The 22,495-nt window shown below is 37.9% G+C and overlaps 1 protein-coding gene across 2 annotated transcripts; it reads right to left on the reverse strand.

The window, feature by feature from the left end:
• Nucleotides 1-551: 551 nt before the first annotated feature.
• On the reverse strand, nt 552-7,760 carry LOC104220381 (putative transferase At4g12130, mitochondrial). Of its 2 annotated transcripts, XM_009771243.2 has the most exons (6): nt 7,157-7,757; nt 6,050-6,297; nt 5,370-5,468; nt 4,183-4,341; nt 3,497-4,103; nt 552-767 (listed from the first exon to the last, which is right to left on the reverse strand). In XM_009771243.2, the coding sequence occupies exons 1-5, from the start codon at nt 7,591-7,593 to the stop codon at nt 3,865-3,867; spliced, it is 1,182 nt and encodes a 393-aa protein (XP_009769545.1). In that variant the 5' UTR covers nt 7,594-7,757; the 3' UTR covers nt 552-767; nt 3,497-3,864. The 2 variants fall into 2 exon arrangements, with proteins under 2 accessions (XP_009769545.1, XP_070019025.1); XM_070162924.1 differs by lacking the exon at nt 552-767 and having other exon boundaries at nt 3,954-4,101; nt 7,157-7,760.
• Between the last annotated feature and the right edge of the window lie 14,735 nt (nt 7,761-22,495).

A 22,495-nucleotide genomic window follows, 5' to 3' on the forward strand; every position in this document is an offset into this window, starting at 1 on the left:
TAAAATAAAATAAATAAAAATTTAATGGTGATCTTGCCACATATCACATAACTAGTAGGGGCAGCCCGAGTTTTACCCGAACCCCACGTCAAAGGCGGAGCCAGGATTTCAACCTTATGAGTTCTGAATTTTGGAGCGACGACTTCGATAACGTGATTCTAAATTTAGTAATTATACATATTCAATGAATTTCTCAACACAAAATACATTGCTTGAGCAAAAGCTACTGAGTTCCGCCGAACCCATAATTCGACTTCCGCTTCCGCCGGACGTGAACAATGTTATGCTTTTTTTGGTATACATTATGTTACCTTGTTATTTTAAGCGTAACATTCAGTGAACAATAGTCTTCATTTTAAGCCGACAACAAAATTTTATCTTTGAGAACAGTTGTCTTACTGCTAAGCTAAGCTTGAATATTATTGTTCTATAAATATCCAGCCATGGTTTTTCAATTAGAGTAGAGCTACGATCAGAAGCTTCTGAGTTTCGGAGGTATGATGGAAACATAAATGCATGCATAAAATGAGCTACCTGCATTTACAAGAATATACAAAGACACAGTTTGCATACTTATTTATACAAAATGTGAAAGATTGTACTGCAGTCAACAACCGCATCAAAATCTGCATAGATATTTACACAAATTGTGGAAGACTGTACTACAGTGAACAACATCAAAATCTGTCTTGAACGCAAGCATTACAACTGTTATAGGCTATCAAAAATCATTCATGCTTCGTTGCAGTCAAAATCTGATGAAGTATCTGTATGAACAATACATTGACAGTTAGAATAAACGAACAGTTGGAAATATGCAGATTGTACATACATTTTATTTTGAGTTGTTCCAAAGTTAACCACACACTCTTTCTGCTAAAAAAAGGTACAAGTTTTTTCTTCTCAGTTCAATACTTTCAATACTCTATAATGAAAATGAAGAGATAGTATGAGTACTTCTTTACTAGAAAAAGACTTAAATTGTTCAGAAAAGCTAACTGTATTCAAATTTTTAAACATTGTTGTTCACTTTTCACGCAACAAAACTTTTATTACATATGAACTTACTCTTTGCCCAACTAACTCAGTCGAAAGCTATTAAAGTAAAAGTATAAGCTATCAAGTTTCAACTTCTAACCTTCAGTGTTTTTGCGGAGGACTTGGTGATTGTATGTTTGGTTTCTTGCTTGCCGTTGCATCTTTTGTTGATGGACCGCGATCTGCTTCTACAGAAGTGATTGATTCTATCTTTCTTTTACCTCCCTCGCCAATGGTGGTTGATGTTGAAGATTGTGGCAAGTCGAAGACGGTCTGTTTTTTGGGTGTAAGATAAGATGACAAATATACTAGCTGCTCTATCTGGCGTCCTGAGTACTGACTTCTGCAAATGAATTTTGAACAGTGCGCTCTGATGTGCTCAACAGGTAACATTTGCTTCTGCAGAGAAAAGTTTAGAGCACAAACAATGAGTAAAGTGAAGATTTTAAATTAATTTCCAGTAAGTTGAAATAATCCTAGAGCTGTCAGTACGTACACTTTCACAATGGTAGTTTCATATATTTGGTCCGCTGTTAATGAAAGCATTCTTTCAGCCAATTTCTCTGACACTACTACTGCTACTCTTGTATGTGATTTCAACTTCGAATTCACATCTACGATGTTGTTCTTGTGCGAGTTAATTTTAGATGAAATATGATAAATAATGAAGTTTTGGCTATCAGATGTCCATAATGATGCTATGTCAATGGTAAAGTTGTTATTACCTTGGAATCGACATTCTCAGTAGCTTGCAGTTAGATAAAGAGAATTTTCTTTTTGCGCTTGAGCCGTGCTAGATGTTGACACTCGGAGCATAGAAGCACGAATAAAAACTGCAAGTTCAGTTTTCTTCGTGCTTCTATGCGCTGAATGTCAACATCTAGCACGACTCGAGCGCAAAAAGAAAGTTCTCTATATCAACTGCAAGCTACAAAGAATGTTGATTCCAAGGTAATAATAACTGTTACCATTGACATAGTATCAACTCTGGACATCTGATAGCCAAAACTTTATTTTTTATCATATTTCATCTAAACTAACTCAGCACAAAAAAATATTGCAGATATAAATTTGAAGTTGAAATCACATACGGGAACAGAACCGTAGCAGCAGTAGTGTCAGAGAAATTGGCTGAAAGAATGCTTTCATTAACAACTGACCAAATATATGAAACTACCATTGTGAAAGTGTACATACTAACAGTTCTTGGATTAGTTCTTGGATTATTTCAACTTACTGAAAGTTAATTTAAAATCTTCACTTTACTCATTATGCATGCTCTAAACTTTTTTTTTCCGCAGAAGCAATTGTTACCTGTTCAGCATATCAGAGAGCAGTTGCTGCACAAGCTGTCCAAAATTCATTTGGAGAAGTCACTACTCAGGACACCCTTTTCTTCCTCTGCCGAGGGTATACCGGAAACAACCTCTCTGCCTTTAGAAGGCAGGGGTAAGGTCTGCATACACTTGGGGACTATACCGGGTATATTGTTGTTGTAGTACTCAGGACAATAGATAGAGCACCTGGCACGTCCAAAAACAGATTGTCTTCGACTTGCCACAATCTTCAACATCAACTATCATTGGCGAGGGAAGTAAAAGAAAGATAGAAGCCATCACTTCTTTAGAAGCAGATCGCAGTCCATCAACAAAAGATGGAACACCAAGAAAGAAACTAAACATACAATCACTGAATCTTCCGCAGAAACGCCGAAGGTTAGAAGTTGAAACTTGATAGCTTTCAACTAATTGGGAATACAAAGGTAATAACAACGTTAGGTTCAATCTTTTAACAACTGATGTTTAAAAGGAAGTTGTACTTTTGCAGTTTAAGAACAAAGGAAAATAAAAGCAGAAAATAGATAAAACTATGGTCACCTTCTACTTCCACGTATATGCTACACACAAGCGACACAACAGTCAGGATAATTCTTTCTGTTTATCTAAATATTTTCTCAAAATTATCCAACAAAATCCAAATTTATATGCTGTGAACTCCCGTCCAGATCACTTTGTTAAGTAATATTTAGATATTAAAGATGAGAATCCGCCAGCAACCGAAAGAGTCAGCTGTAGGGATGAACATGAAATGAATATAAAATTACAGAAATACCCTTAGATTATTTGGTAATTCCAGGGAGCACACATGTTGCGGAGCAGCGCCTATGTTCTTATAACAAGATAAGAAGAGGAACCCATAAGAAAGAAACGAAGGAAGAAGATGCGGTGCAGAGAAAGACAAGGAAGAGCGGTGGTTGCAAAAGCGACAGCCACGTAAGTAAAGGTCTCTCAACAATGTCTATATTGCCCTTGAATTGAAAATTAAAGACACAAGATACCAAGGCATCTATTAGATAGTAACAATATAAAGAGATCAAGGAATCTATCAGACAGTAACAATTATTCCTTTTACCAAACACCAATTCAGCAGAAGTAGAACTGGAATAGTAAGGAAATACCTTTTGTCTGCAATGCCGCATACTGCCTGCTGGAGATCAGTAGCTGATGGCCGGGGGATAACAAGATTTCACCTTTTTGTCCTCCCCTGGGATCTTTACTTGAGAGAGACTGGAATTTCAAACTGTTCCCATACATCATGATCTTAGATCCTAAGATCGACAATGTTTGCTTAAATAGAAGGGGACCAAGACGGGGAACATCCTAGTCAATAAAAGAGATCTATTTGTACAACAAAACAACAATTGCTAGTACAGAACTCTGTCCTTCATATCTAGTGTACTGGTAATCTTCAAAAAAGGAACCCTGAAATTTGAAATGGGTTATTTGCCAACCTTGGCAGGATGCAAGCAGTCAGTAAACTGGATAACTAAGCAGCTGCCGTCTGCTCTTGATGATCTAATAACCACTCAGCAGGCCACCACTCTGGTTTAATTGCCTGGACCTTAACATCGTCCAGATCTCGTATTGTTAAAGAGCCTCTAAAGGCTTCATCTAAGCGCAGAAGACCCAAACCACGGCTTCCAAGGGCAGTTGTGACAGTTCCTGCTTTCTTTCCGGATGATGCATCAACTACTTCTGACCTTGGAGCAACTTTTTGTTCTACCTCTGGTTTAGAAGGAGAAGGGAGAGTTGTCAAAGATTCTGAAGTAGTATGAAGTAATTTGGCAAGTGATAAGAAAGCTACCTTTTCCACTGTCATTCACAAACTTAAGGGGAAGCAAACGTTTTCGAATGACCCCACGATGATGTGTGCGAGCAATGAGTTCTTGGCCCACATAGCATCCTTTATCAAAGCTTATTCCATTTAAACCAGCTAGATTGTACTCTAGAGGGACAGCTTCTCCTGAAAATGAAGTCAGCAATCGACAAGCTTTCCAGACACAAGAGAGCTCTTTTTGATAATGAGACACAAGAGAGCTCTTATCTTATATGAAGTAATAATTTTGTAATAGTGTTACAATTCTAACTTACTATCAATAAAGGTAGATATGAAGACTACAGAAAGGAATAAATGAAACTCAAAATTCCATTTTAGGACCCAAAAGTTCCAAAGCTCTCACATGATCCATTTCCCTACATTTGGAGTATTTTAGACACTTGGACATTCTAGATTCTCTAATTGATATATTCTCATAAAACAATCGACGTGGAAAGAAGCTGAAAAGCAAGCAGAAAGCATAGTTCCACAATGACAACCTCCAAGTGTGGAAACAACTTACTTGAAAAAGACGTACGAATGTCACCCAAAAAGGCAGGACGAAATACTTATTTTATTAGTCTATCAATTCTTTAAATCTTTGTTAATCCCCCTCACATACTGACCTTTGTCAAAAGAGCTAATCTTCCCACAGACCAAGCTAAGCAAAATAATGCAGCAAGCTGCCACCAACCCTCTTTTTCCCTGTCAAACCTGCGCAGACTCCCTTACCTAGCAGAAAATACCTTTTACTCTCCCCTGCAAACTTACCTCTAACTCCTACAAATCATCACCCCTACCACATAAGCAACCGAAGATAGCACATATTAAGTGGAAAAGGAAATTGCTAGAGGACATTCAGCTGAGGTTTTCACAGGGGATAGTGAAGCAAGAAGCATATGACTGAAGAACCATTATGACTTTAACACTCAAGTTTCAGTTGGTTGAATGCAACAGTAGGACTAACTAGCTTGGACACACATATACACCCACATACACACAAAAAGGGGGGAAGGGAGTTAAACATGCTAAACACGAGAACAAAAAATGAAAATTCAACGTGCTAAACATGAGAACATGCCATTTGAATGTATAACCACAAGAACAGAGAAAGTGAACTCAAGTTGAAACACATAGCTCAGGAAATTCAATACTATAGATCAATTGAGGCGCACCTTTAGGAATCTCAGCTGAGCCTTCTGCAACTCCCTTCTCCAACCTCCAGAGAAGAAAATTATCTTCATTTGTCTCTTTGTCTGCCTCAACCAAAGGTGCTGTTGCGAATATGAAAATATATGAGCAGCATATACAAGATCTACGAGTGATATGGCATGTCAAATTTACATATTAAAAATCATGCTTCATCATGTGGAAAGAAGTACTTAGATGACATGCCCAAGAGCCCCTATACTAACAATAATCTGATTTGTTCAAAGTCAATTCTGCATCTAAGTAGGGTGGCTAATGGTTGTTTGGGCTGCAGTTGGGCGGGTCAAGATGAGCTGAGTAAATAAATGGGCTAATGCCCAACCCCGCCCAAAGTTCATTTGGGTCAAGATTGGTAGGGTCAAAGTGGGCTAAACAATGGGTTGTAACCCAACCCCCCAACTTGTCCCAAATCTTTTTTCAACTTTTAAACAAATCAAAACCTAATATTTAAAAAAAAAAAATTTAAAACATATAACGAATAATCTTCTGTGACTCAAATAATGATATGTTGTTATATTGCAGTACCTAAAAAAACACCTCCTTTATTTTATTGATCTAAATTTTGTTTATTGTTTTCCCTGTTGTGTTAATGTGTTTCTGCTTGGAAAAAGGTGGAGCATTGGAAAGGTAAGTAACCAACACTTACGTGTTATATTGGATGGAAAAATACCCCTGAATCCAAGACAATATAATCTGGGATCTCTATACCATAGCCACCCACGATTGTTTCCTTGTGCAGATGACTGGCCAGATCGATCAAACCCACCACCCCATCCAAGGGAGGCAGCCTCTGGCTCTACAGAGGATTTCTGATCTAAATTTTGGCCAAACCTCTGCCAGCAACAGAAGTCATCAGCCACACTCTCTATATCAACCTTAGACCTCAACCTATACCTGCATAAACAATACACGTTTCTTTAACAAGAGCGAACAAATAAACAAATAAACAATAAAGCGTAAAAGAAATTGTATCCAATGGCACAATATCTCCAATATCAATTGATCAATCATTTCTGTGTCTCCTCAAAGTAAACCTTTCATGAAAAGAAAACCAAGTTTTGACCACTGTAACGAGTAGCAGCAACTAGGAAGCAACTCGCAAGCAACAACATCACCCTCAGTCCCAAACAAGTTGGGGTCGGCTATATGAATTTTCGCTTCTAAGCTCAACTCATGTCCTCATCATATCAACTAAAATATAAGTTCAATAAATATAAAAATAATGATAATAACAATATTAGAAGTTCTCTAACAAGACTAAAACCTATTCCCAACTAGTAGAGACATCACCTATATAGATCTTTTTCTTCTATTGTGCCTATCTTTACCGATCCCAAAAAATTTGTAGGTCTTTCGAAACAACTTCATTCCATGTGATTTAAGTGATTTTAGGTCTACCCGATCCCCTTTTAACACTCACTCACCATAATTTCACACCTACGGAGCAGGTGCATGGGCAAGTTGACGCAGGACTACTAAACCATCTCAAGTTATCTTATCCTTGGTGTTCGTAGTTATCCGTGCATGCAATAACAGAGCTGCCTGAATGCAGACGATTCACATAACCAACCTTATCTAGTTTATGATTGAAACAGCTAATTGATTGATTTGGTAGACCTCACGGCTACATTTGCAATTATGGTCATCTAGATGTTCATATAACAATTAACTTGAATTTGATAAGAAAATGACATAAAGCAACAAACTTGAAGCAATACAACATGAATAGGCAAATAGCAAAAAAGAGTCTCACTTTTTCAATATCTGCAGAAGCTCATCCAATTCAGAACCATCGACATCTGCAAACAATTCAAGCTCCCCCGGATCAGGGCCCGGCCCAGAACCAGTCCGATCAAGCTTCTCATCGGGCCGAGGCGGCCTGTACAAGAACATATCATACAAAAATCTCCCTTGAGGAGTCAAAAGAGCTGCATACACCGGCGGAACCGAAACGAACGGGACATTCGAAGTGGCCAAGGTAGTCCTATCCTGATCTTGTGGGTCCCCTAACCTCCGTACATCGTTGGTAACGAGACCTTGAAGGAATTTAACGGTGTCGGGTCCGGTGAATCGGATAACGGATCGAGTCTTGAGATGGGTTGCCATGGGCCCCGCATTTTCGAGCTGACTGGAGAAGCATCTGTAAGCGTTTGGTTTGAAGAAGTGAAGAGATTGTTTAAAACGGTGCATTGTTGAAGCGTGGGTGACGGTTGTACTTGTGGGAGGTATGAAGATGGCGGGTATATGAAATTGAGTCAGAGACACGTGGGGTTTAGACGGTGCTACGAAAGCCACGTGGTGGCTGGAGAACGTAGTTGTGTTAGGTGTTCGATGAAATTCCCCACATAAAAATACCCAGGTCCTAAAAGAAAAGGATAATCGTACCGAGCCACACTCCTCAAAAATCAAATTGCACGACCCCAACGTGAAGTAGATCTATATTATTTCATTATATTGAATATTAGTCAAATGTATTTGCATAGACTCGAGTACTACAAAATCAGATAGATACTTGAAAGTTGATACCAAGTTCATCAAACCAATTTCCATATAAAATTTGAAGCTACCTATCACTCAAAGCCTAAAGAAGTGTTAACCTCTTTTCATCTCCTATTCACTCATGCCTCTGTTTACTTGTCTAGTTCGGTCAAAAAAATGAGCGCATCCTTGTGGCATAATTGCATTGCTTATATTGAATTAATAGGATAGCCTTAGAATCCTACAACAACAAATCACCCAAAAAAATGCAGACATAGCAAGTTAAAGATATTTGTTTACAGACAATTTACATATCAACAAAATGCGATGCATCGATTTGAAGGTCAACCAAGATATGTAGTTGTCAGCTTCATTTGTTATGGTCTTCGGCAAACACATTGAGGCCTGTCACATGACATATCCAGGGTAGGAACTTATTATTCGTAAGAATGTATAAAGCAAAAGACAATAGAAAACTGCCATGTGATGAGAGAAGTATACAAAAAGCAGTGCAGCTAAGTTATGTATTTCAACTATTCATTAGATCCAATAACAACTTTCAAGAAGCATCCTTTTCCATTTTATAATGCTAATCATATAAATCAGGTCCAAAGTAGTTGAAAGGTATAAATAGAATACAAAATTTCAGCAACACTTCATACTCCTGGTTCTATTCTGCCTGCATCTTTATCTTAGGGTTGATAGTTCAGAAAATGTAGTCGTGCTAGTTACCTGAATTGAAATTCATTGCAAAATTTACAACTTTCTTGTTTTTAATACTTTGTTATTCATTTGGTTACCATAAAACTTGTAGCACCCCGGAAAATTTCGAAGTACTTAAATGCTATTAAGAAAGTTGATGTGTGCTAATTACATTATTTTGTATATAGACGAAGACTATTAATATGATGTTAATTGAATGTACGAGGTATATTATAAGTGATGTGGGGTCTAAGGATAGTCCTAAGTCCAAGTCAAGTTGGAAATTACATGGTAGACTAAAGTTCCAAATAAGTACGCACAAGACCTAACTTTGGACGATCATATCTACATATGTATAAAGAGTTATGTGATGGACCTATCAAATGAAAGGTCTTTGAGTCTAGTTTCTAACGCTTCAAACCGTTTGTCATTTGGATATTCCTACCAGAAGTTATGACCAAATTATCAAAGGCTGGCGGAGGAGCCTGCGGATGCGAAGCATCCGGAGCCGCGTCCGAAAGATTGACTGGCAGTGAAGTGCTGCCATAGCGTCCAAGGTCGCGTCCGAAGCCCAGAAATCTGGGCCTATAAATACCAAGTCGGGGGAGAGAGTATTTTGAGTATTGGGGGTTAGGGTTCTTGAGGTGGAGGGGCGATTTTGAGCTTAAATCAAGTCCAATCAACCGAGGTAAGTTTTTAATGATGTTTTGGGTTGATATTACTCAATATACATGAGTTATAACATCATTCTAACATCCAAATTCTAGATTTCATCATCAAATTCTCAAGAACACAAAAATCACCAAAGTTGTAATTTTTCAAGATTGATCTACTATAGGTAATTCCAATGCTTCAAACTTGTTTATTATGAGTAGTTAGAAGTATTTGAAGTATTTATTACAAGTTTTATTGATTGAAAGATTGGATTATAAAAATCTAATTCATGGCATGAATAGTACTTTTAAGGAAATAAGAGAGAAGATGAATGGTGAATTTTGGGGATGAAATTGATTGAATACAATGAACCTATGGAATTATTTGTTAGCAAAAGATGGACGTGATCAACTAAATAATCATCCGAATTATATATGGTGCAAGTTTTGATTATGGAAGATGATGAATAGTAACTTGGTGGCATTGGGCAATGGATGTAGTAACATTAATGACTTCGAATGGGTATTAAAATATAAGGATGAAGTTGAATGGTCTAGCTTATAAATTTATTTGGCGATTTGAGTTGTTGGAGGCTTGTAGCCACTTTATGAGCCATATATGGATATTGCTTAATATCTTAGGTCATATTTTGATATAATTAGGATATCTAATTGTATATATCAACTTGTTGGTGATGTTGAGCTTTTTAATCAACATTGGAATCATGGAAGAAGATTGAAAGCTTGTGAATATTAATAAAGCGAAAGCGAGGTACGTTGATTAAAACTTACTCTTGTTGAGGAACTTTCTCTAAAAGCATGTTTCAAGTTAATACTTAAGTTGTTTGCAAATGTGCTTTCGTACTTGTAGGGACAAACAAGTACGGATGTCTCCATGTACTAAAATATTATGTTGCATATGTAGTGTCATGTTGTTTTATAAAATTTTATTTTAAATCTTGTTGGCTAAATGACACTCAAGGTAAATGTTATAAGTTTTTATCAAAACTTATGTATTGATAAGAGTATACATATTTGAGTGCTAAAGAAAAGTTTTCATGAAAAGTATTTCTTTTGGAAATTGATATGCAGAATAGCCCTTGTGGTATCTTTTAAAGATTGATGTTAAATTGCTAAAGGCTTTAGCATGTAAAAGGTTGTTTATTTAATTTTTGTTCAAATGATTTAGATTTTATATTAATGCTATGATTTGATAAAAATAGATCCTTTGAAGCTACTATGCTATGAATCTATTTTTGAAGTATCAAATATTTTGGGAGTTACTTGTGCTCACCGAGATTGACTTCGGATATATTGTGTTCGTCGTCATGAAACTACATGTGCCGGTGTAGGCGTAGATGACCACTTTGTGGTATAGACTACGACAGAGTACTCTCCCTCGAGAGAGTACTATTTTGTGCTATTATTAGCATGGCTGAGTCGATTCGTACAGCACTACGATGAGACGACATGAGCAAGTAGGGTATATGATACTTGCTGCTAGGTACATAACCTAGTTGACCTTCTTATGTCGGTGATGGTATGGTACTCCCGCTGAAAGGTAAGGATGATTTTCTTATGTTTAGGCCTAAGGAGCCGAAAGTGATTTCAATGACTTAAAGCAAATGAAATGAATTTGTATGATTTTATCCAAAATCTTGGATTGGTGTAAGCATTTTAAAAGTTTATATTGTGGGTTATATTTCACTTGGCTTTGGTTCAAAACGACAAGGGTCATGAATTGATAGAATTTCTGATCAGGTGGTGGTGTGTATATAACGCCGTAACCTTTTCCCATATCCCATATACATATATTTACATATATACGCGTATATAATGCCATTTGGTCATGGGTCAAAGCACATGTATGAAATGCATGAAAAACACGTAATAATCTCAATATTTCTTCCGGATAAACTTTTTCAACTGTGTATTATTCTGAGACCCACGAGCAGAAGATAAAATATTATGACACACGAAAATTCAAGAACATAGATATCTCTAATACTTCTATGAATAGAGTCATTCATGGAATTTGTGCATTTGCATGTTTCGTTCGTATCGTATGGAACATGCCAAAAGAAAGAAGGGATAGCCTTAACATAGCAGAGCAAGCATCTGTAATGTGACTTCACCAGAGAAATACTTGTTCCCGCTCTCCTAATCATTTTTTGTTCCTCCTATATTACTGTAAGGATTCATCAACTTATCCCATTCCAACCTGGAATATTTCCCAAGATATTTGATCCATGTCTTCTAAGAATTTTTGGCACGTTATCAACCATGATAGAGAAAGTTAAGCCTCACATCATACATCAAGCAGAAATATATTCAATTACTACTGCCAACTGCAAATGTGAAAATGTCACATTGCTATTGAGAATAGATATCTCTCCCTTTGAATTTGATCAAATATTGTATAACTTATCTTGTTGAAGCTCATCCATTCCTTTAATGAATTAAGGAGATTGATTTTTTTTACCTTGTGAGTGGGCCCCACTTTAGGGATGACTAAGCCACTAAACTCACAAATTTTGCCACCTTGAAATGTGACATAAGAGTCACTAAATTGGGAAAGGTGGGCTGCCACGTTACTAGGTGTAAGCACGTGATTTTTGACCCTCCCCGAGAATTTTCACATTTGTAGCGTAAATATGTGAAATTGGGTCTAGAATAGCTATTTTAACTATTTTTACTTTATTTCGTTGCAAAAAGAAAAAATTTCAAAAAAATATATATATAAATTTTAGTTTATGTATCTCTCATAAACTTGAAAAATACAAAAATTGCACTTTATTTTTGTACTTTATATAATTTCGAAAATTACAAAAAAAAAAAAATAAAATATAGTTCTATTAAGGTTTTATAGTCATTTTAACTTTGAAAAATACAAAAATATTACCTCATATTTTATCTTAATATTTAAAACGAAAATTACAAAAAAATAGTTTCATTAATATTTTGTAGCTATTTTAAATCTTGAAAAAATATTTAAAAAGATATAGTTTTGTTTAAATACTAGTCTTATTTTTGGTAGTTATTTTGCTTACATAGGACTAGTTAAGCAACGTGTTCCTATTTCTCGGGTCCGGGCAAAAGAATAATATTCGGGTTCAAACTACCCGGTTTTAGGCCTAATTTTCGGACCTAGCCCATAATAAACCGTGTCCAGGACACGTGGGGAACCCCACCACGCGTAGGGGACATATGCCTTGAACCCCACCACGCGTGGGCCCATTTTTCTGGGCAAACCCATGCTAAATACACGGACAGAGGGCCAAAGTTAGGGGGGGGGGGACTTTGAATTTTTTTGGAAAACAAATACTGTTCACGCTTCTTCTTCTTTAGGAGAAGAAGCAGAAACCCTAGAAAAAACCTTCCCTCCGGTCCCTGGAAAACGCCATAACCACCACCCCAAACAGCTCCCCCCTTTTGTCGTCAAACAACCACTGCCTCCTCGACACCGTCCGAACGCCACCCTCGTCGTCACTGCCCAAGCAGTCCACCGGACCAAAACCAACGAAAACCCTCACCCAAACAACCACCTCCATCGCCAACACCCCTCTCCGCCTCACGACCACCACCCCATAACCCAACTCTGCCCTCGTCGTCACACTCAAACACCACCTCCGTCACCTTCCCCAGCTGACCCCTCACCGTCAACTGCTCAAACGACCCCCCCCCCACAGCTGCTCCCCGTCGTCCCTGTCCAGCGCAACCAACTCCCTCATCGGCTCCTCACCATCTCGCCCAAACTGCCACCCCTACCACGAACAGCCTCTCCCCGTCGTTTCATCGTGCCCAGCAGTGGATCAAACGACCACTGAACTCCGACTCTGCCAAACGACCCTCAATCGGAACTCCGTCGAACCCATCCCTGAAAATAACGAGCGTCCAAATAACCACCTGGAAAAACCAGTCCCAGCCGTGACTCATTTTGGTCCGTTCGTGTTCGAGTTTCCGGCGCGAGCTATTCAGTCCGAGCTCTGACGACCTTTTTCTATGGTTTCCCGTTCGAGGTTATCCGTCGAGGTCGGTGTTGAGGGTTGGTCCATGGTTCTATCCGTCTCTGTTTGTTCAGGTTAGTAAACTTCAAGCATTAGACAAGGAAATGTTACGGAATGTTCAAAAAATGCAATATAGAAATTGGTATGGTAATTTTCTGCCCATGTTTCACCGTATGCATTTTGTTCATTTTTGCGTTGTGTTATTCTTGTTTATTTGATGTCATTTAATTAAGTTGGGCTAGTTGTTCTTGACACAAGTTTGACGTTAATTTGTTCGTGGTCCTTTGCTTAGTTCGTTCGGACAAAATTAGCATTAGTACTTGTTGTTACCACTTCCGGAACACCCATTCACTAGACTCATTTTATTAAATTTTGACAAGCTATGAGATTTTAGTTGTAAAGAAGCCGTAAGATTTAGTATTGTTAAAGGCGTAAAAATGGCATCCTTTTAAAATATAAAAAAAATAAAAAAAATAAATGATAATAAAAAATAAAATGAGACGAGCCTCACCGAATAAAAATATAAATTGCGGGGCCCTCACAAAACATATGTATCAAATACTTAGATTCCGGGACGGGCCGTTTAGCAAATTTCACGGCCCTACCCCAAAATAATAATGCGCTAGTTGTTTTAGGCGCGCCTTTAATAATGTTATCTCCCTAAACTCGGGTGCACATTTATGTGACCCAAATCCAAATCTCAACGGAGTCGAAATATGTCTCTAGTCACGGGCACATTGATTGTGACGTGGCCCGAGATGCATGTCCATGACGTTGCAAATTCCTTTTAAAAAATAAGAATGAGATGAGCCTCGCCGAATAAAAACACAAATTGCGGGGCCCTCAGTAAATACTTGTTTAAAATTACTTAGAATTCAGGAGGGTCGTTTAGCGAATTTCACGGCCTCCGCAAAATAATAACGCGATAGTCTCTTTAGGCGCGTGTTTAATAATTTACTTTCTTAAGCTCGGGTGTGCATTTCATGCGACCCAAATCCAAATCTCAAAACATCAAATAAAATGCGTTCCGGATTGTGGGTGCATTTCATGTGACGCAGTCCAAAGACGTGTTTTAAGCGATGTTCACATTCTTGTAAAAACAATAATAATAAAGTGGTTAAAAGTTAAAATTTGCACATAAGTTCATACTTGTATAAAATCAGATAATCAAGCCGAATATAACAATTGAGCGACCGTGCTAGAACCACGGAACTCGGGAATGCCTAACACCTTCTCCCGGGTTAACAGAATTCCTTATCCGGATTTCTGGTACGCAGACTATAATATAGAGTCATTATTTTCCTCGATTCGGGATTAAAATTGGTGACTTGGGACACCTTAAATCTCCCAAGTGGCGACTCTGAAATAAATAAGCAAATCCCGTTTCGATTTTTCTTTAATTGGAAAAAACTCCCTCGCGCCCTAGCGGGTGCGGAAAAAGGAGGTGTGACACTAGGGTATAACTTATTAAATATTTATCCACTTATTAGTTAATTGGGTAATATTTCGTTACCCGGTAATTAATCAATTACCCGCAAAATTGAGAATTATTTCCACTTATTTAAAATACTACTCACTTTTCACATACCTTATACACCTTACTATTCTGGTCATATGGTACTTTGTATGGTACTAGTCCATAAATACCGAGTATTTTAGCTCGGGCCGTATTTTATCCCAACATGCCAAACTTGGACGAAAATTCGTTTCCTTTTACTTGTTTCCCCTCTCACCTTCACGAATTTACTTGTTACTTGGTTGAAATAACATAATCCTTATAATCTTCAAATAATATTTTCCTTGGACTGATGTCAATTATCTTACGGAAAATACATTGTACAATACTACAGGGTGCAACATTGTCGTAATGTAGTACTGCGGGACGTGACATCTCACTTCCGGGCTCTCAGTAATTTATTTATGGCATATTTTCATGTACGAAAATATGGTGTGTAACACTATGTAACCTAGGCTCTGATGCCAACTTTTCACGACCCAAAATCGAACCGTCGTGATGGCGCCTATCGCAGAACTAAGCAAGCCAACTACTCAACCATTTCAACACAATAAAGTCTTTGAAAAATATGGAAGCAATTAATATTTAAGGAAAACCTTTTAAAATTAGAAATAAATTCGCAACTCGATACAAATCTCTTCCAAAACCGGGATGTCACCGAGTACATGAGCATGTACAACGGAATATAGTCTAATACAAAGTCTAAAGAGTAAAACTGAAATATAAGTAAAGATAATGAAGGAGAGTGAAGGTCTGTGAAAGCCATGCAACTACCTCTCTAGTCTCCCAAGATCCTGACTCCTCACTCAACAGCCGCCGTGACCGGAAGCACCTGGATCTGCACACGAGGTGCATAGTGTAGCGTGAGTACAACTAACTCAATAAGTAACAAATCCAACCTTTGGACTGAAAGTAGTGACGAACTCAACCGGTACAATTCAATATAGAAATAACAATGCGGAAACATAGGCATGCTTTCACATTCATCAGTTAAACTCAATACGGTAAGATCGTTCAAATCTGAATGATACGAAGAATATAACTCCTCTACTTCTATATGCCAATGCACATGCTGTATGTGATGCACCATGCTGACAGCCTCATGTGCTCACACTCTCAAAATGCTCAATCACTCAGTACTGTATATGGCTAATCCGGCCAGGAAAGATCAATCTCGAAATATATACATCAACCGACAATCAGTCACTCAGTACTAAGTAGGGCCAATCCATCCCGTACGGAAGATCCATCCCCAGGTATAAATGCTTCGGACAAGATCCAAGTACAGGGAAGATCCATCGCTTAATATAATCAATCGCTCTCACTAGGGTATGTGCAGACTCCGGGGGGGGGGGGGCTTCTTCATCCCCAACGCTATCATAAATCAGTAAAACCATTGTGGCGTGCAGCCCGATCCCATAAATATCACCCATAATCAGGCCCTCGGCCTCACTCAGTCATCAATCTCTCCAGTCTCTCTCACGGGCTCACAATGTCATGAAACTAGCCCGAACATGATAATATGATGTATCAATAAATAACAACAGAGACTGAGATATGATATGAAATGAATGAATATGACTGAGTACGAAATATCAATAAAATCAATAAGTCAATAGCAAGAAACGACCACTATGGGTCCTAACAGTACCAGCATATAGCCTAAACATGATCTCTAGCATGTTTGACAGCTCAATTACTTTATCACATGATGAAAACACAGATATCAACAAGATAGAACCATTATACAGTGCCAAGGAATCGACGGGGTCACAATTCTTACGGTGCACGCCCTCACGCTCGTCACTTGGCATGTGTTTACCTCTACACCAATCACATAATACATAATTCGGGGTTTCGGACCCTCAGAGCCAAGTTTAGAAGTGTTACTTACCTCAATCTGAGCAAAACTCTACTCGAACACACCTTTGCCTCGCAAATCGGCCTCCAAATGTCCCGAATCTGGCCACAAGCAGTACAACACAATCAATACGGGCTAAAGGAATAAATTCCACAAGAAAGTACTAAGTTATAACTCAAAAATCCGAAATCGGCTCCAAGCCGGCCCCGGGCCCACGTCTCAAAATCAAACAATGACCCGAAATTCCATTCAACTACGAGTTTAATCATACCAAATTTACTCAAATCCGATATATAAAAATCCCATTCAAAACCTCAAAATCTAGCCTAAGAACTCTTCTTCATTTTTCCTAATTTTTCACCCCAAATCACAAATTTAATGGTAGAATCAAAGGCATAATCATGGAAATTAACCAAAACTAGATACGAATCACTTACGCTAAACACCCACATGATATATCTCCAAAAATCGCCTTCTACCGAGCTCCCAAATAAATTTTGTGTTATGAACTCAAAACTTTCATTTTTTAAACTTATAATCTGCCCAGTTAAGTCTTCATCGCGATCGCAGAACAACCCACATGATCACGAAGCACAACTTTGCTGCCCCATGAATTAACCATATGCGAACGCGAAAATATCTACGCGAACGCGATGCACTGGCCCCTCCTACTTATGCAATCGCGAATGACCTCGCGCGTTCGCGATGAATAAAACGCATAGCCCAGCTCCTGCCTCAAAACACTACGCGAACGCGACCATGGCTATGCATTCGCGATTCACAGCTTACCACAACTACGTGATTGCAGCCTCCTTCTCACGAACGAGTAGAACGAATTCCTCCACTGCTCAGCTAAGCCTACGCAATTGCGGACCATCTTATACGATTGCGTATAAGGAAACCAGTAACAAAAACCAGCAGTCTTCAGCCAACATGCCCAAGTCCAAAAATGATCCGCTAACCATCTGAAACTCAGCTGAGGCCCCTGGAACCTCAACCAAACATACCATCAAGTACCAAAACATCATACGAACTTAGTAGAACCCTCAAATCACCTCAAACAACATCAAAAACACAAATCGTACATAGATTCAAGCCTAATGAACTTTGAAATTCCAAATTTCTACAACGACGTCGAAACCTATCAAATCACGTTCGATTGACCCCAAATTTTACACACAAGTCACAAATGACACCACGGACCTACTCCAACTTCCAGAATTGGAATCCGACCCCGATATCAAAAAGTCCACTCCCAGTCAATCTTCCAAAAAATTCAACTATCGCCATTTCATGCCTAATTCCACTACGGACCTCCAAATCACAATCCAGACATGCTCCTAAGTCCAAAATCACTCAACGGAGCTAACAGAACCATCATAACTCCATTTCTTAGTCTTTTACAATAAGTCAATATCCGGTCAATATTTCAACTTAAGCTTTCCATTATGAGACTAAGTGTCTCAATTCATTCCGAAATCCTTCTGAAGCTAAACCGATTAACCCAGCAAGTCATATAATAGATATAAAGCATAAAAAGAATAGTAAATAGGGGAACGGGGCTACAACTCTCGAAACGATCAATGGTTGTTACATCCTCCCTCTCTTAAACAAACGTTCGTCCTCGAACGGGTCTAGAAACATACCTGGAATCTCAAATATGTGTCGATATTTGCTCCACATATCCCGCTCGGTCTCCCATGTATCCTTCTCAATGGGCTGACATATCCACTGCACCTTCACTGAAGCTATATCCTTTGACCTCAACTTTCGAACCTACTGATCCAAAATGACTACCAGTTCCATATCATAAGTTAGATCACCATCCAACTGAACCGTGCTGAAATCCAAAACATGAGACGGATTGTCGACATACTTTCGGAGCATCAAAACATGAAATACTAGATGCACACTCGACAAACTAGATGGCAACGCAAGCTTGTAAGCCACCTTCCCAATCCTCTAAAGTACCTCAAACGGCCCAATAAACCGAGGGCTTAACTTGCCTCTCTTCCTGAACCTCATAACACCCTTCATGGGTGAAACCTTCAGCAGAGCCTTCTCCTCAACCATGTAAGCAACATCACAGACCTTCTTGTCGGCATAGCTCTTATCTAGACTGCACCGAGGGAAGCCGCTCCTAAATCAATTTAACATTGTCCAATGCATCTTGAACCAAGTCAGTACCGTATAGCCTAGCCTCACCCTGCTCAAACCAACCCACCGTAGATCTACACCGCCTCCCATACAAAGCCTCATACGGAGCCATCTGAATGCTCGACTGGTAACTGTTGTTGTAGGCAAACTCCGCGAGCAGTATAAACTGATCCCATGAACCCCTAAAATCAATGACACAAGTGCGTAGCATGTCCTCCAATATTTGAATAGTTCACTCGGACTATCCGTCCATATGAGGCTGAAATATCGTACTCAACTCAATCTGGGTGCCTAACTCTCACTACACTTCTCTCCAAAACTGCAAAGTAAACTGCGTGCCCCGATCTGAAATGATGGACACTGGCACACCGTGAAGGCGAACAATCTTTAGGATGTAAATCTCATCCAACCGCTCTGAAGAATAAGTAGTACCCACTGAATGAAGTGCGCAGACTTGGTCAGCCGATCCACAATCACCCAAATAGCATCGAACTTCTTCATTTGTAGCCGTGCTAGTTACCTGAATTGAAATTCATTGCAAAATTTTCTTGTTTTTAATACTTTGTTATTCATTTGATTACCATAAAAATTGTAGCACCCCGGAAAATTTCGAAGTACTTAAGTGCTATTAAGAAAGTTGATGTGTGCTAATTACATTATTTTGTATGTAGACGAAGACTATTAATATGATGGATATTAATTGAATATAATAATAAGTGTACGAGGTATATTATAAGTAATGTGGGGTCTAAGGATAGCCCTAAGTCCAAGTCAAGTTGGAAATTACATGGTAGACTAAAGTTCCAAATAAGTACGCACAAGACCTAACTTTGGACGAGCATATCTACATATATATAAAGAGTTATGTGATGGACCTATCAAATGAAAGGTCTTTGAGTTTATTTTCTAGCACTTCAAACCGTTTGTCATTTGGATATTCCTACAAGAAGTTATGACCAAATTATCAAAGGCTGGCGGAGGAGCCTGCGGATGCGAAGCATCCGGAGCCACGTCCGAAAGATTGACTGGCAGTGAAGTGCTGCCATAGCGTCCAAGGTCGCGTTCGAAGCCCAAAAATCTGGGCCTATAAATACCAAGTCAGGGGAGAGAGTATTTTGAGTATTGGGGGTTAGGGTTCTTGAGGTGGAGGGGCGATTTTGAGCTTAAATCAAGTCCAATCAACCGACGTAAGTTTTTAATGATGTTTTGGGTTGATATTACTCAACATACATGAGTTCTAACATCATTCTAACATCCAAATTCTAGATTTCATCATCAAATCCTCAAGAACACAAAAATCACCAAAGTTGTGATTTTTCAAGATTGATCTACTATAGGTAATTCCAATGCTTCAAACTTGTTTATTATGAGTAGTTAGAAGTGTTTGAAGTATTTGTTACAAGTTTTATTGATTGAAAGATTGGATTATAATCTAATTCATGGCATGAATAGTACTTTTAAGGAAATAAGAGAAAAGATGAATGGTGAATCTTGGGGATGAAATTGATTGAATACAATGAACCTATGGAATTATTTGTTAGCAAAAGATGGAAGTGATCAACTAAATAATCATCCGAATTATATATGGTGCAACTTTTGATTATGGAAGATGATGAATAGTAACTTGGTGGCATTAGGCAATGGATGTAGTAACATTAATGACTTCGAATGGGTATTAATAGGGGTGTTCATAAAAATTCGAAAAACCGAACCAAACCAAACCGACCAAAAAAATGGATACTTTTTGGTTTGGTTTAGTTTTGGTTTTGAAATTTAAAAACCGATCAAATTTGGTTTGGTTTTGGTTTTAATAAAAAAAATCGAACCAAACCGAATATAGGAGTAGCTATTTTAAATTTAGAATTACACCTATATATATGTATACTTTTATACAAAGTTTCAAAAATTTTATAGTAAATGTTAATCGTTTGCACTTTTAGTACGGTTCTTTACCTTTACATTCTAGTTTGATTGGTAGTTTTCTTTTATTAAGTGTAAGAATCTTTTTCATGTTAAAAATAATATATTTTTAATTGAGTCCTTAAATTATTCATCACTATTTGATTCAACTATCATCAATATATCTTGGTAAATAATAGATTTCTCAAAGGGTAATTGATTTGATAGTGTTGCGTTAAAAATGTGGTCGCCGAAATATGTGTTTGGTAGTGTATGTCTTATATTTAAGAAAAAACCCGACAAATAACCGAAAAAACCGAAAAACCGACCTAAACCAAATCGAGAAAAAACCGACTTAATTGATTTGGTTTGGTTGTAATATTTGAAAAACCGATTTACTTGGTTTGGTTTCTTTTTAGGGAAAAACCGATCCAAACCGAACCATGAACACCCCTAGGTATTAAAATATAAGGATGAAGTTGAATGGTCTAGCTTATAAATCTATTTGGCGATTTGAGTTGTTGGAGGCTTGTAGCCACTTTATGAGCCATATATGGATATTGCTTAATATCTTAGGTCATATTTTGATGTAATTAGGATATCTAATTGTAGATATCAACTTGTTGGTGATGTTGAGCTTTTTAATCAACATTGGAATCATGGAAGAGGATTGAAAGCTTGTGAATATTAATAAAGCGAAAGCGAGGTAAGTTGATTAAAACTTACTCTTCTTGAGGAACTTTCTCTAAAAGTATGTTTCAAGTTAATACTTAAGTTGTTTGCAAATATGCTTTCATACTTGTGGGGACAAACAAGTACGGATGTCACCATGTACTAAAATATTATGTTGCATATGTAGTGTCATGTTGTTTTATAAAATTTTATTTTAAATCTTGTTGGCTAAATGACACTCAAGGTAAATGTTATAAGTTTTTATCAAAACTTATGTATTGATAAGAGTATACATATTTGAGTGCTAAAGAAAAGTTTTTATGGAAAGTATTTCTTTTGGAAATTGATATGCAGAATAGCCCTTGTGATATCTTTTAAAGATTGATGTTAAATTGCTAAAGGCTTTAGCATGTAAAAGGTTGTTTATTTAATTTTTGTTCAAATAATTTAGATTTTATATTAATGCTATGATTTGATAAAAATAGATCCTTTGAAGCTACTATGCTATGAATCTATTTTTGAAGTATCAAATATTTTGGGAGTTACTTGTGTTCACCGAGATTGACTTCGGATATATTGTATTCGTCGTCATGAAACTACACGTGCCAGTGTAGGCGTAGATGACCACTTTGTGGTATAGACTACGGCAGAGTACTATCCCTCGAGAGAGTACTATTTTGTGCTATTATTAGCATGGCTGAGTCGATTCGTACGGCACTACGATGAGACGACCTGAGCAAGTAGGGTATATGATACTTGCCGCTAGATACATAACCTAGTTGACCTTCTTATGTCGGCGATGGTATGGTACTCCCGCTGAAAGGTAAGGATGATTTTCTTATGTTTAGGCCTAAGGAGCCGAAAATGATTTCAATGACTTAAAGCAACTGAAATGAATTTGTATGATTTTATCCAAAATCTTGGATTGGTGTAAGCATTTTAAAAGTTTATATTGTAGGTTATATTTCACTTGGCTTTGGTTCAAAACGACAAGGGTCATGAATTGATAGAATTTCTTATCGTTTTATTTCAAATATTGGTGCATTATTTTTATAAAGTTTGTCCCAAGAACTTAAGTTAGAGAGAGTCCATGACACTTATTGAGTACCGCTGTGGTGTACTCAGCCCTTAGAGGCCCCCTCCAGGG

This window comes from Nicotiana sylvestris, chromosome 11 (genome assembly GCF_000393655.2).
Source record: "Nicotiana sylvestris chromosome 11, ASM39365v2, whole genome shotgun sequence".
NCBI lineage: Eukaryota > Viridiplantae > Streptophyta > Magnoliopsida > Solanales > Solanaceae > Nicotiana > Nicotiana sylvestris.

Bases quoted from the DNA above. Each gene is read 5' to 3' on its own strand.
- LOC104220381 (XM_009771243.2), bottom strand. From the start codon at position 7,593: ATGCACCGTTTTAAACAATCTCTTCACTTCTTCAAACCAAACGCTTAC. The intron at 5,469-6,049 runs GTAAGTGTTGGT...TATTCGCAACAG, and splicing joins TTTTCCATCCAATATAACAC to CACCTTTGGTTGAGGCAGAC. The intron at 4,104-4,182 runs GTAGCTTTCTTA...CTTCTAAACCAG, and splicing joins TGTGAATGACAGTGGAAAAG to AGGTAGAACAAAAAGTTGCT.